General features: G+C 34.0%; 1 protein-coding gene across 3 annotated transcripts; it reads left to right on the forward strand.

Moving 5' to 3' along the window:
- Window positions 1-4,523: 4,523 nt before the first annotated feature.
- Window positions 4,524-8,040, forward strand: LOC116017148 (lipid phosphate phosphatase gamma). Of its 3 annotated transcripts, none has more exons than XR_004097845.1 (3): window positions 4,524-5,412; window positions 5,654-5,718; window positions 7,680-8,040. XR_004097845.1 is itself a non-coding variant. In XM_031257677.1 (2 exons), the coding sequence occupies exon 1, from the start codon at window positions 4,723-4,725 to the stop codon at window positions 5,392-5,394; it is 672 nt and encodes a 223-aa protein (XP_031113537.1). In that variant the 5' UTR covers window positions 4,526-4,722; the 3' UTR covers window positions 5,395-5,412; window positions 7,680-8,040. The 3 variants fall into 3 exon arrangements, 1 of the variants encoding a protein (XP_031113537.1); XR_004097846.1 differs by having other exon boundaries at window positions 5,672-5,718; XM_031257677.1 differs by lacking the exon at window positions 5,654-5,718 and having other exon boundaries at window positions 4,526-5,412.
- Window positions 8,041-15,411: the final 7,371 nt, after the last annotated feature.

Consider the following 15,411-nt stretch of genomic DNA (forward strand, 5'->3'; position numbering starts at 1 on the left):
TTGTTTTGGACATAACAAGAGTTGTGATATTAAAATAGTAGGATTGTATCACTCTTAATAATGTTATTCAAACACTTTTTATTATGTTATATACAAATTACATTTTTTATCGTTAAATTATAAGATAATAGCATTTAGTCTACGTGTTATTAGTAAGGGCAGATTCATAAATCTTAACAAGCAGAGAGACGAAAGATTAAAACTAATGAAATATTTAAAAAATAAATAAAAATAAAACACTTAAGGACTAAGCTATAAATATTATTGACTATGGATAAAAGTTCAAAATACATCAAAACACAATAAAAAATATTCAAAACAAAATATGAAATATATATTTTTTGAAAATAATATGAAATATAGTTAATTATAGTACAAATAGTAAAAATAATATGGAAAAAAACCACAATAGTACAAATATAAAAAAAAAAATCCAATTAGAACTGTCTCCATGGAAGGGGGACACCCAAAGAACTGTTTCCATTTAAAATGGGCACCACATACCTTACTATTTAAGCTAGTTGCCTCCACTGTCTATTTGTAACATCACTTTTAGTACTCAATTTGTTAGTGACATGACACTTTTACTTTTAGTTATTACATAAATATGTTTGTCAAGTTTCTTTTATTATTCAAAAACTTGAGTTGATCATGTAAACTAATGGAGTTTTATGTCTTTATTTATTTATTTTTTCCTAAATATCCCTCTAATAGCATCCGCGACAATAAAATTCAAAATGGATTTTTTTATCGGGCCAAGTAGGAACGAGAGAGAGAGAGAGAAAAGAAAAAAGAAAGAAAAAAAAAAAAAGAGTGGCCACCAACTAACAATCACTCTTTAAAAAAATCATGAATTATGAGGAAAAATCACGTATTGATACATGATTTTTTCTCTTACCCTCTATTTGTAATTCATGTAGATGCTCTAATATGACCTCCATCACACTTATTATTTTAGGAATAAGGGTCAAATAGGACATTGAACTAATGCAATTAGGTCACTGAACCTAAAAATCTACAATTAGGTCCCTAAACTAACCAATTTTATATAATTTGTCCAATTTGTAGATTAGAAAATAATAAGTGTGATGGAGGTCATATTAGAGCATCTACATGGATTACAAATAGAGGGTAAGAGAAAAAATCATATATCAATACGTGATTTTTCCTCATAATTCATGATTTTTTTTAAAGAATGATTGTTAGTTGGTGGCCACTTTTTTTTTTTCTCTCTCTCTCTCTCTCTCGTTCCTACTTGGCCCGATAAAAAACCCATTTTGAATTTTATTGTTGCGGATGCTATTAGAAGGATATTTAGGAAAAAACAAATAAATTAAGACATAATAACGTAAAGTCAAAGATTAATGATACTTGACTACAAGTTATTTGACACTATACTTAGATCCAAAATTGCAATTCTTCCTATTTTATAACATCAACATCTATCAACCATTTTGCACAACGTGGTCCGAACATCAATTTTCCATTTCATTATTTAAACACTGGTTGGGAGTTGATGGTGACGTTGGGAGTTGGGAGGTAGGCAAGTAAGATAACCATGGCGGAGAGTTTGAAGGATAAATGGAGGATGGAGGGGTTATTGGGGTTAGGTGGAAACTACAGAGGTTTAGTGGGGGTTGAGGGAGAAGGTAAAGAAGTGAGTACATTGTCTAATACTTTAAAATACAATAGAGGTCAATGGAAAAGATAATCAAATTAAATTTTGCTTTAAAAAAAAATGTCAAGTAAACTTATAAACAACTAAATTGTTGAATTTGTGTAATTTGGCTATTGAATTACATATGTGTGCAACTAAGTCATCATATAAGCAAAAAAATGTGTACTTCGTATTATTTATAAGTTACCAAAAGGGTTTCCAGTAATAATTGCTTAATTATTAGTATTCATAAAATTATTAATTATTTTTTAAGTGGAGATCAACAAAAAAGGTTTTTATTTATGTATTTTTATTTTTATTAAGGGGACGTTACGTGACTGCTTCCCGATATAATTGTATATTTTGTGCTTATTTAATGATATTTTTTTTTTTTTGTTTTCAAAAAAAAAAAATGATATTTTTTAAACACAAAAGTGAAATTCTCATTAACCAACAAAGTGGACCAAAAAAAAAAAAGGAACAAGAAACTCAAGTGGACAATTGTCCCAGCACACCGGAGTAATCTACGACAAGCCTTTCGCTACTAAACAATTCATTACCTTATTAACTGGACGATGAGTAAACTGAAAAATACATGAAGTAAACGAAGAAGCTAACCCACTACAATCAATGACCTCTATACCAACATAAGTGACGGTAATAATGGTGTTACCGGTTATGTTATTTGAATGTAATTGAGTATTTGAATACAATGTTGAGTACAGTGTTTGAGTGCAATGCTCAATATACAATTGAGTTCAGAGTGTTTTTGTCTAAGTTCAAGTGTCGTCAGAAGCCTCCCATTCTACAAGTGTTGTGAGCCTTTTTATCTTCCCAGCGCAGTAATAGAGCGTTAATGCTAGGAGCGTTGAGCATTAACGCTGATGAGCCGTTTGACTGTTTGAGCATTGATGAGGAGCTGAGGACCGTTGAGCGTTAATGCTGAGGAGTCGTTGGAGTGAAGTGTTGAACGGTCGATGACCATCCATTCATTGCTTTCTGGTCAGTGCTGAACTGCTGATGATTTGGGTTAGTGCTGATGCCCAATTATCCTGTCAATAAGAAATATCAAAATTACGCAAAGAAATTAAAGAGAGTTACATAGATTAAAACAATTAGAATGAATTATCTCATTGCTCTTTACTCTATTTTATTGAGTTAGTTTTCGGATTATTATTATTACTACCATCACAACAACGATCACACCACCACCACATACTATTATTATTATAAACAAATAATATGTTCATTTTCAAGAAAATAAACTAAATATAAATATTGTAATTTCTTAACTTCTAGTTAAATAAAATAAAATAATTTTATGACTTTCAGTTAAACATAATAAAATTATAATATTTTTTTAAAATAATGAGTCATATTCTAAAATCATTTTTTAATAACATTTTTGACATTTCTATAGGAATCCTCAATTTCTATGTGAAGCTTTTCTCCCATCAACTTGTGCGTCACCTCACTATATAACTATATTAAATGCCATGTGATAATGGAGTACGACTTGGGTGAGACCCAACTAAATTACTTATTTCATGCAAGAAAGGAGACACACTTAATATTGAAGAATTTAAATTTTAAAATAAACTAAAAAATAAGGAATACTTTATACTTTTTTTTTTTTGGAATACTTTATACTTGAATAGCGTAGTTTAGGAGTGGTAAAGGGGTTGACCACGTGTAAGAAAACGTGTTTCTAGCCCATACAGTATCTTTTATTTGGTTCTTTATATTCCCATTTGATGACAGCAAAATTTTCGAACATCTCACTTGGACCCCGGAAATGGACTATCATGATACTTGAGTCCCCGATTACTGATTATTCAAGCATTCATATTTGTATAGTTAAGACATTTTACACAAAATTATTTTGACCTAACGAAATGGATTAACTATGGTTTATTAATTACATATTTCTCTTTATTTTATATGTTCAGTTTGATATATATATATATGTATATATATTTTATTTTAATTATCCATTAATAGTATTGTCAAAGCAAATTTGTGGAGTTGGACTTGTCAATACCCCTCATTAGATAGGTAAAAATATTGTTATTTATTTATTATTATTTTTTAATTATCGAGACTTAGTGTAATTAGTTTGTTGCCTAATATAAAGGCCATGACCGAAAGCGACATAATGCTAGAAGATCTAGATTGGATTAATTATGTGCACATGAATATTAGGATCTAATTGATGGGTTGATTGCGCGACTTGCGATTTACCTTCGTAGTGATTCTAATAACGAGATCTTGTGAATTTAAGATTAGTCTTGCGATACTGGAATTACCGGATTATTTTGACCTAAAGAATGGATTAACTATGGTTTATTAATTTTAAATTTTCAATAGGAAATGAAAATTGAAGAATAAAAGTATAAATAGAAGTTAAAAAAAAAAAACTAGATTTTTTAAAATTTTAATTATCCATTAATAGTAATGTCAAAGCAAATTTGTGGAGTTGGAGTTGTCAAAATCCCTCATTTGATAGGTAAAAATACTATTTTTCACGCTCGAAACTAAGTGTAGTTGGTTTGTCACATGACGTAAAGGTCATGACTAAAGGCGGTATGATGCAAGAAGATCTGGGTCATGACTAGAGACAGCATGATGTTGGAAGATCTGTTCGTTGAATTGATTGCATGACTTGTGATATATTTTTACAGTGCTTCTATAGGTAAAATCTTGTGGGTTTAGGATTTAGGATTAATTCGACGAAACTGATAGCAACTAAGTAATTTTTTTATTTTTTTTTTTAAATTTGTTTTCACAGCTCTGGCCATTAGGGACTGAAGTGTCATGGTATGACATTTTGAGGGGCGAAGGTGAAAATTTGGTGTGTTGAATTTTTCCAATTCTGCGGGTTTTAGATGGGAAAAATGGAGGAGAACAGATACGATGCATCTTTTTGCTAACTATATCACACTTCGCTTTCCTCCATAGCCACTCTTCTTCTTCTGTCAACTGGTTTTCTCTTTCACTTTGCTCTCAGGCGCTGTGATTGTAAACATCGCAGATCTCATTTGCAACCCTGAGCGCAATCCTCCGCCATGTCGCACGCTCCGCTGAAGGCCGTGACTCTCACGCACGTCCGGTACCGGAAGGGCGATCAGCTGGGCCATTTCCTGGCCTGGGTGTCGCTGGTCCCCGTCTTCATCAGCTTCGGCGGCTTCGTCTCCCACTTCATGTTCCGCCGCGAGCTCCAGGGCATGTTCTTCGCCTTAGGCCTGCTTATTTCCCAGGTCATCAATGAGGTCATCAAGACCTCGGTCCAGCAGGCCCGCCCCGAGACGTGCGTGATCCTAGAGATGTGCGATTCGCATGGCTGGCCCTCCAGCCACGCGCAGTACATGTTCTTCTTCGCCGTCTACTTCACGCTCCTCACCCACCGGAGACTCGGCTCCTTGTTCCGCTACCAAATGTTGTACGCCGTTCTCCTGATCTGGCCGTTGGCGCTTCTGACTCTCCAGTCGAGGGTCTATTTAGGTTATCACACGGTGGCGCAGGTATTTGCCGGGGCTTCGCTCGGCTCTTTCCTCGGCGCCGCCTGGTTCTGGGTGGTTAATTCTAAAATCAGACGTTATTTTACGGCTATCGAGGAGAGCTCTTTTGGGAGGTTCTTTTACATTAAGGACACTTCGGATATCCCCAATGTATTGAAATTCGAATACGACAATGCTAGGGCTGCTAGGAAACACGTGTCTTACAAGCGTGTCGATTGATACGTGATGATCAGTTCGGTATGTGTGAATTTTTATTCTGCATTTGATAGTTTTGAATGTCACAATTGCATATATTTTGTTTGTTTGATAGTTTTATTCAATTGCACACCTATTAAGTTCAGTTCAATGACCTAATTCTTAAAAACAATAAGTTCGGTGATCTATATTACCTTGTTTCAAAATTATATTACTAAATGTAATTAGACCTCAAGGATCACTTATCTGAATTTGCTTGCTCTGGTATCATGGTACATTCAAGCTTCATTATTTGCTAAAGGTGGCCTCAATTCACAAGAGAAGCGGGAGGGCGATTGAACTGATTAGGTGAAGTTCTGGATTTGAAAAGATTTTTACCATTGTTTATATATGCTCATTGCCAGAATGATGTACTCTTTATATTGGAACTAGTTTGTTATAGTTGCTTCAAAGGTTATGGTCTTACAGCTAGCCAGCTAGGCATTTATATATTGATAGGTTTAGTCAACTCAAGGTACTAGATATATCACAACAACAATATTTGAGGAGAAGAATAATAACTTAATAAGTAGCCCTACATGGCTTGTGATATTATTAATCTAAATGTCTTGCCAAATTAAGTTTGTTATACCGTTATGTCTATATATATGCAATAGAGTAATAGCGTGTTTCTAGGGGAGTTGGATTCACGTTCCATGTAAGGATCATCTATTTATACTATGATACTTGTGAAATATGAGGCATTGACAATTAGGTTGTTCTAGATTAATAGCTAATCTTGAACTACCAAGTACCAAACCCCCTGAGTGCCTTGACTGCTACACTTGCTGTGATGGCATCTAACAGGCATTAAATGTCATTTAATGTTTGTCTAATCCTTTCAAATTAGCATGTCTGCAGAGTGCAGATCAGAGCTCTCGGGTTTGGCTGCTTAGTAAATTGCTGGGTTAGCTGTGGATTGGGCTTGTTTGGTTGGCCTGGTACCCAATATTCCATTATATATTATAAAATAAATATGATTGATGTGAGTATTCTCACCATGGTCTGTGTTTGCGAATATTTTGAATGTATGAAATGAAGCTTTATCGAACCTCTGAGATGCTGTGGAGGACAGAGGATGGAGTCATGCATTGTACTTGCCAAATATTATACCGAAAATGATTCGAGTTATAAAGTCCTAAACGACTAAAATGGGAGAGGATTTGTTGGCTCAAAGGATAAGATACTTTTAAAAGATAACTAAATATCTTCACAAAAGAGTAAAAACATGTGATGAAATTGTTTCTGTTTTTTGGTGCATGGACTGCTCTTAGTTTTTGACCTTTAAAAATGTATGCTCACTTGATGCAATGTTGAGGTCCACTGTTTTGGATCTCACCCGCCTCACAAAACATCCTTTTTGTGTGCTAGATGTAACCTAGCACATACTCACACAGTGAGGGGTGGGGTTTACCTCGTTAATCCAAAAAAAAAATGTAACCTAGCGTGTTAAAGCCAATAGTAGATATGTGGACTTGTTCAAACCTTTGCTATGTCTGCCTCGTAGGTTGAAATGTTGAATGATATGCTATCTGGCCTGGATTAGGTCAATGTCTCGCAAGTGTGATTTAGTGTTTGCCCAATGGGTAAGGCCATAAAGACCTATGCTACCAGGCCCAATTTGGGTCACAATGTCTTAGCTACTGCTTTAGTGTTGCTTTTGATCTTGAGATTGGAAGGCATAAGATACCTGTGCTAAGGCCCAATTTGGGTCACAATGAATGATCATGAGTTTGCTTCACTTATGCTGTTAATTCTGTCCAAGGACTTGCATCAGTGTGTTTTATTATCAAATACGGATTCCCTCATTTTTAACAAGCTTTTCTGCTCCAAAACCTCTCTTTCTTCCCCCAATACTCTAGGTGGACAAACAGATTTTATCTTTGTAACACTTCAACTACCATTCTTAAAATTTTCTCTTATCCTAAATCTCTAAAAGACATATTTGACATAGGTATGTGACCATTAAAAACACATGTTAGTGCATTGGTTTTTCACTTTTTCCATCATGGCAACCTTAAGTTGAATCTCAACCATTTTGTGAATGCTACCACTTCTGACAAAATGAATTTTGGTGTTTGTGATTCATAAATTGTGGAGAATATTGTTATTTGTGGTAAGTGTGCATTTTAGTTTCTCAGTTGCTATCCCGGCCAACTAAGATTTTTTTGTGGCATTTTGGTAAGATTTTCATTTATCAGTGGGCATCCTTCATAAGATTTTCATTTATTTGTGATCTCTTTCCAAATATCCCTTCTTTCTCTTTTCAGGATTGTAGTTCAGTTTCTAATACACAGCTTAGCTATTATTCACCAGAAGCAACCATTTCAACAGCAATTCTCAATTTCTCATATCAGTTTTGACTGTTTCTTTCCTGGAATCTCTTCATCTGGACTCTGAAGGTGCTTGGTACCGTTTAAAGGATCCATTGCTGGCACAAGAAGAGGAAAGATAAAATGTGTTTTGACACCTTTTTACACACTATCTATTGCTGGTTTGATTCATAGCTTTTTACAGTTTTTCCATAGTATGGCCAAACATTTTATCTTGTAAGCCTGTCTTAAAATGAAACTTTTCAGATGAACTAATTCTTTAATAAGTCTACATAATTCAAATATTTCTCTACACTTATAGCTAGTTCTTGTTCTTTATATCTAGCTAGTTGATTTTATGAAAGAGATAAAGAAGGGACATGTTGACACAATGGCATAATGCTGACACTTCACAAAGCTAACAACTGATGGTCAGTTCTCTGCAGTTTGCAGATTAGAAACTGAATTTAGAACCTTTTCACTGTACAATGAGTTTATATATACTTACATTTGATAGAAAATTTTAAAGTGATGATCAACATTGTATCAACTTATACGGAGTATAATTTAAAAAGTTTTTGAGTTGCGTCAGATACTGTGAGAGTTATTGTCTTCCCAGGCTTAGATTTCTGCCATATTGTCTTCTGAAGTTCTTGCATCCTGGGGATTTTGACCATCTTTTCTGTCATGGTTTGTGATCAACTGTCCTGATTGCTAGTTAATTCTGAGCTTTGTACTGTTTGGTTAGTTATATATTGAATGGCTTTGAAATTGGTAGTTGGGTTGGCATCATTTCAAGCTAGCATCTTACAGTATTAAAGTCCAATGCCTATAATGCATTGCTTTTCAGTTTCAAACTCATAAATATTAATCTGGTCTTTCAGAATTGCTTTATATTCCAAGTTGTGCATTCTTGTTTTGGTTTGGAAGTAGTGAAATCACATGGACAAGTACATGAATGCTAACTGTTTGGGGTGGAGTATAGGCCTTTCTCAGTCGGTATTTTAAAAAAAAAGAAAGTATTGAATCTCAACCCCGAGAATTCAAATTTGTCCTTGCTTTAGAGCCTGAGTGAAAAAGGTAAATTGCAAGATGTGTCTCGATGGTCAGTTATGTTCAGGGCCAATCCATACCTACCATCCTTGGTAGGAATTGAACCCTACATCTAGTTCTAACTTTCTTTGGATTGGTCAACCAGTTGAGTTATACCACAGGACAATCGGTCAGTATTTTTAGTTTGGTGACTGGTGAGGTAAGTGAGGCTCCATTAGAGTAGTTGAGTTTGATTAATGCATGATATCTGCTGGGAAAGCTAGTCAAGAGGCTTATCTTGATCTTTATACAGGATGAAACACCATCAACAATACAGTTGAATGTTTCTTGCATTCCTTCAACTAGGGAAGTTGAATGTAGCAGGTAGTATTTGTAACACAGATGAAACTCTTGAAATGGATCAACTGGAAACAAAATTTTCAAATATAAACTTGAGAAACTTCCTTTGAAATGGCTCTGGCATCTGATGTGAAGGAAGAGCAGAAATCTGTGAGGTTGAGTTTGTGGTGTGCAGCCTTTCAGCTTTTCATTTCTCTCTGCCCTCATCATCACTGCTTATTATGATCAATCTTAACTGGTCCCCCTTCTCATCTCCACACCATTTCCATTGCTTCTTTCTCTTCTCCCTTTCACATTAAATGCCTCCTTTTGTGACAACAACATTTAATTGGCTTTACTAAACAGAAGAATCGTCGCATTCTTTCAGCCGAAACGCGATTTCTGATGTCAAGAAGTGCACGCCAAGCTGTTGACTAGGTAATCACAAGGTTACAATCGTTTGAGCCGATCAGTTATGATTTAACTCATTGTGTTCCTTTGCCGATTAGGGTTACAAAGCGAGGTTTACCCAGTGCACACTCTCTCTCAAGTAGAGGTTGCATGTTTTCCTCATCACATGAAATGAAGCATAACATATGGCAATAGAAAAGTGATGCCTTTAGCTTTTGTAGTCAAGAACCTTGGTTACTGTTACTGTCTAAAGTCAAAACCTCTGTTGCGAAAACATTGTATTGATACTGTTAGTAATATACTATGTATATAGATATATTACGTATGATGAATTGGCATATAAAATCAAACAAAGTTGAGAAGTGAAAATAATATGTACATGTGGCGTGAATATGTGTGAAGTGTGAAGCAAATATTAAGGATATTATGAATGCAAAATAAAATGCATGTGAATAGATGAAGGCATGCATAATGTACGTGGGAAATGGAAATGTAATTTAAAGTGGCAACATGGCAAAGAGAAAAATGAATGCATGCATCTAAATGGCGCAAAATTAGGAAAGCAAAAGAAATGCAGATTGTGATCATGCGTACGTGGAAGCCAAGGAAGCAAACAAGGAAAATCGTGGTTCAAGTTTGCAATGCATGGAAGAGTGGTATCATGGCATCATGAGTTAATACGTACGTAATTCAAGGAATCAAGGCCAAGACAATTACTATAAATAGGCTCATTAACTATGAAGACAAATCGAAGTTTCAGTAACAATAACATACATATATATAGCCTGAAAGGTGCTGCGAAGAAACTCCAATACGGGGAAAGATTGGTGTACTATCCGGAGAAATCAGCTCCAAATTATTTCAGTACAAGCTGTGTTAAAATCCAGGTTGGTTACAATTTGTTTAATTGGTAGAATTAGTTCAAACTGTACGTGTAACTTTTTCACAGAGTTGTTTTATAAGGTTAATGTTTAAATAGGTGGTAGACTTAGTTTTGTAATTCATTGAACCTTGTAATTGTAAAAACCAGCGGGTTGAGCTTTAGTGAAAAAGTTTGGGCGTGGCCCCGCAGATTAGGAGGTGTTCTCCAACTGCGTTATCAAATTCAACTGTGTACTTATTTTGACACTTCTTAAATTGCTTTATATTATATTATATATCTGCATTACATAATTTCAGATACAATGTTCACATCTAACCAATTGGACAGCTTCAAATTCACTGTTAATATGTTTCAGAATCTGTTGATGGCTTTATCTGTCTAGTAATGTTTTCTGCAGTGTGGTTCACTCTGAACAGGACCAAAACTCTTCCCATGTGCTCACTGAACAAGAAGAAAGCCAGTTAGAGCTCAAATCTTTGGGTCATGGCATCTTTAAAACATAGTTGGGATGTTTACATTAGTATTCCAATATTAAATGTCTAAAAACATATCAAACGTTGGGTATAAAATACGAAAGAAAGGAAGGATTTAAATGAAGAAATTCGGCAGAGATCTTAGATTTGCACCCCAAATTCGACAGTCTCCACTTGCCATTGATTAGCGCTTTGACGAGTGAGTAAATCATGGGAAGTGTCTTACTGACATAAGGTTCCTAACGTTCGAACCCACACAGTAACAACTAGCAAAATAGGCGGTCAATTTACTTTGAAGTAATCGATTAATTGAATTGTGTTGAGGCAGATAAAACCTCGAACTTGTGACTTTCTGATACAATAATTATGTTCCACTCAATCTCTCACACTTTTTAGTGTAATGTTCATAAATGTTATGCTGATGTAATGGCGGTTTATTTACACCCTGGTATGTTTTTTGTTTAGGTGGATGAAGAGACAGAGGACCAAACCAAGTGGAAGATAGAGAGAATTATTGATTGGTGGAGATGAAGAGATAAAAATCTGGGTCCTGAATCTGTGGTAGGGATGAAAAGATCAAATGGAGTTTTGAGTAAAGTTGAGACATTTTGCAGAAATGACATTGTTTCAATTCATGTATTATATATGTAGAAAAAAGGTGTAATGAAGCGACAATCATAGGATGCCAAATGCTTCATAAGATTTGTGGGCCATTCTGAAAGACTAGAACAACCACCACCCCACCCACACAATGACACCAAAAATTCAAAAAAGTAAAATTTTAGTTGACAAGTTTAGTCAAATTAGTGTATATTACTTAGATAGATTTAGTGTTACAATAAAGTAAGGATGACGGGGTAGAAGGGGCAATTAGTTGGAGATCAAGTTCACACTTCTCCGACTAAAGATCTGTCATGGTAAGTTGGTAACTCAGCTAAGTTGGTAACTCAGTTGAACAAGATTGAGAAGTCGTCCTCTTTCACTAATTTGGAAGATGTAAATGATGGTAATTTAGTTGAACACAAAATCGTCCTCTCTCACTAGTTTGGGAGGCTGTAAATCATGTTAACTTGGAGACAGAAATGATGTAAATCATAGTAACTCAGCTGAACACAAAGAACTTCTTACTTAGAAGGGTTTCTTCCACACTATTGCTGGTGAGACTCGATCTTTGATCTTTCTCCTCAAATTTTATCCCTGTTACTAATTGAGTTGTTCGCACCTATGATCAACTGAGCTACCATGTCGGCTATGGTGGTTTATTTTGGCTGTGGTGTTGGTGGATCTCCTTTTGTGCAGTGGCAGAAAGGGTTCTGAAAGATCAGTGGACTTTTTGTTTTGTCGTTGGGAGTGGATGCTGCTCTTTTCTCCATCCACTGACACAACCTATTAACTGCTACTCAATTGCATGTGCCCTTGAAAATTATATATATATGTGTGTGTATGCCTCCTTTAGTCCTTTCTTTCTTAATATACGGAGTGTAATATATTTGTTGATACCATAAAAATGCGAAACTACAACTTAATAATGCATAAAGTATATATCATAATAGAGTTTGAGAATCATATAGTATATGGTGGAATTACAAAAAAAAATAAATTAAGAGCATCTCCATTGAGGAATTTTTATTCAACTTTTAAGGTAAACATGGTGATTTGAAAGAGAGAAAAATGTGATTGAAAAACTCACAATTTTTCTGTTTAAGTTGAATTTTTGTGTGCGAGAAAGAAAGAAAAAATGCCCAAAACATGTGATTGCTGGGCAAGTAAGGGTAGTTGCCAATTGGCGACCACTTTGACTTTTTGTTTATTTGTTAAATTATTATGTTGTTTTTTTTCCCTTCTCTCTCTTTGTTGGCTCTCTAAAGGTGTCGAAAATTCAAAATAAAAAACTAACCATTGTTGTTGCCATAATGTTTGTACTAATTGTATGACAATTTATAAAAGTGATTTGCAACTTGACAGGGCATATAGCGCCGCATATTATAATAGAGTTCAAGAATCGTAGCAAAAAATGTGGTATATATATGAGACACATCCACTGAAAAATTAATCTTTACACTAACCGGATGACAACATATAAAAATCATTTCTAACTTAACAAGACATATAATACGTATACTGACGAGATGACAATCAATAAAAACCGCTTGCTTCTTGGTTTCAACATTATTGATACTTCACCAAGGGGTCTTCCATCATTATAAAGACATACACTATTGGTATTATTATTTGACCTAAAAGTGCCGAAAAGACTGAAAATGGAAGTTGTGATCTAGGAAGAGAGCCCTACACAATAATAATTCATATTGGAGTTACTAATTAGCATATTGACTAAGGAGGGGGGAGAGGGGGGGTGGGGGGGTGGGGTGGGGTGAGTGTGAATAGGGGATTGCAACAACTGTGGCATGAAGATATATTGCCTAAATATACAAGCAATAGTGTGGACCAACTCCATTATAAAGGTCAAAAAGGGGGTAGGGAATTTCCAATTTAACATCATTGATGGAAATCATATCAATATATCATTAGTAAAAGTTTATCCATAGCCATGTAGAGAAAATGCTTTGGGTTGAAACTTGAAAGGGTAAAAATCCCATTATAAAAGAATCATTTTAATGGCTGTCACATTTGTCCATTCTTTATCCTACATATTTCACATTAAGTATGGTGTAAATTTGACCAAGATAAGAATTATCAAAGCCTAAGCACAATAACAATTATAGTAAAAAGATTTAATGTTAGGCACTGCCATTATAACTTTTTTGGAGGGTTAGACCACGAGGTGTCCTGAGTATGACCTAACTGTAGGAAGCACCTTTAAATTCGTACCATACTCAGACTAATTTTCGTTCGCACCGGGCCGACTTAATTAAGAGGCAAAGTGGTGGACAGATTGATTTGTAAATATTTTTATTCTTTTTGAGTTTCCAATCAAACATAAGTTGTGCACATGTTGATTTTAAGTGATGTTTGTCTAAATATTCATTAAAAGTTTTGGAGTAACAACTAATAGTGAAAAATGATAGTCAATAACAATAAGTAAAAATGTCACAAGAGTGGCAAAATTCTCAAAAGAAGTGTGATATTGATCTTTTTTAGAAAATGGTAAACTTTTATCTACCCTAAAAAACATTTGATAAAAACAAAGTTCAACCGATCTTCTAATCTTTTGGATTAAATAATAAGCAATAAAATGTAGAATAACAATCGCAAAATTACCTCAAAATAGTATATATTGTATTTCTAACTCCTAAACTTTTATGTACGAAAAGTTGAAAGCAAAAACAAAAAATTAAAACTTAATTAATTGCCTTATGGTTTGTAGAAATTTTTAGTGCAGACAAATGGCTCATCCGTGCGAAAATAAAATATGAGAAAGGAAAGTTGTGAGATACTGGGATATGTAAAAAAAGCCAAACACAACCCTACAAAACAAAAGTGTAAGAACCCCAAGATTCACCCATCCGTGCAACAATTTACAATATATCATTAATTAATTATAAATAACACGAAACCCACCACTTCAAAAAGTATTATGAAAATAATAGTCTAAAAAATGAAATAAATTTCAGTAAATGAAGTTGTAAATGCTGGTCAAACAGCAGTGTAAATCCCAAAACAAAGAATCACAAAAAAGGTAAATTAATTTTTGTTGTTTATTGTGACCCAATGCAGCAAAGAATCACAATAAGATAAATCACGCTATATTGCTCTAGTTGATTGGTTTAAATTGAGAAGGCTAGGACAATTCTCACAGAGAATTGAACTTTAAATATTGTACTACATAATTACTAAGCTAATTGACCGATCAATTTGGCTAGAGTTGCCCCCTACCTTTATTTTAAATGTGTATTAATCATCTAGGCAACATGAAAATTTGAAAATCAGAAATGCAATTAAAAAAAAAACAAAAAGAAGACAATTTTGAGAAAACATAATAGATAAAATATATGTGAAAAGTATAAATGTAAAAAAAATGTATGAGTATATTTATAAATATTGTTCATTTAAAGGAAAATTAATGGTGGCAATCGTATCAAGTACATTTTTTTTTTGTATTTAATTTTGGTGATATCCGGTGCAAGTGACACCTGTGTTGATCAACACCTCTAAATTTTGTGTTTATATAAATATTAATTATTTAATAATTTATAGTACAATAGTTTTTATTCTCACTTTTGATATTTCAAATTTCGTGACAGACAATGTATACTTATATAGTATTCAATTATATATTTTTGTTATTAGTTCCTCAACTTTTAATTTATTACCGTTTTTAACTTTTTCGGCAAGTGTTATTGGTAAACACCATTTGAAAGTTTATAAAAAAACATTATTCGATGATATTTGATTAAAACGAACTTGTCAAAAGAATTAAAAGTGATACAAATTTCAAAGGCGAATGATTAATAATGAAAAAAAGTAATAATCAATGCTTATAAGTAAAAATGTTACAGAAGTTAAAGAGATTACACTTAAAAAATGTCTTTAACGATAATAGACTTATATATATATAGAGAGAGGGAGAGAGAGGGGGGGGGGGGGTTTG

The sequence above is a fragment of the Ipomoea triloba genome, chromosome 4, assembly GCF_003576645.1.
Source record: "Ipomoea triloba cultivar NCNSP0323 chromosome 4, ASM357664v1".
Lineage (NCBI taxonomy): Eukaryota > Viridiplantae > Streptophyta > Magnoliopsida > Solanales > Convolvulaceae > Ipomoea > Ipomoea triloba.

Coding starts and splice junctions, on each gene's coding strand:
- LOC116017148 (XM_031257677.1), top strand. CDS start 4,723: ATGTCGCACGCTCCGCTGAAGGCCGTGACTCTCACGCACGTCCGGTAC.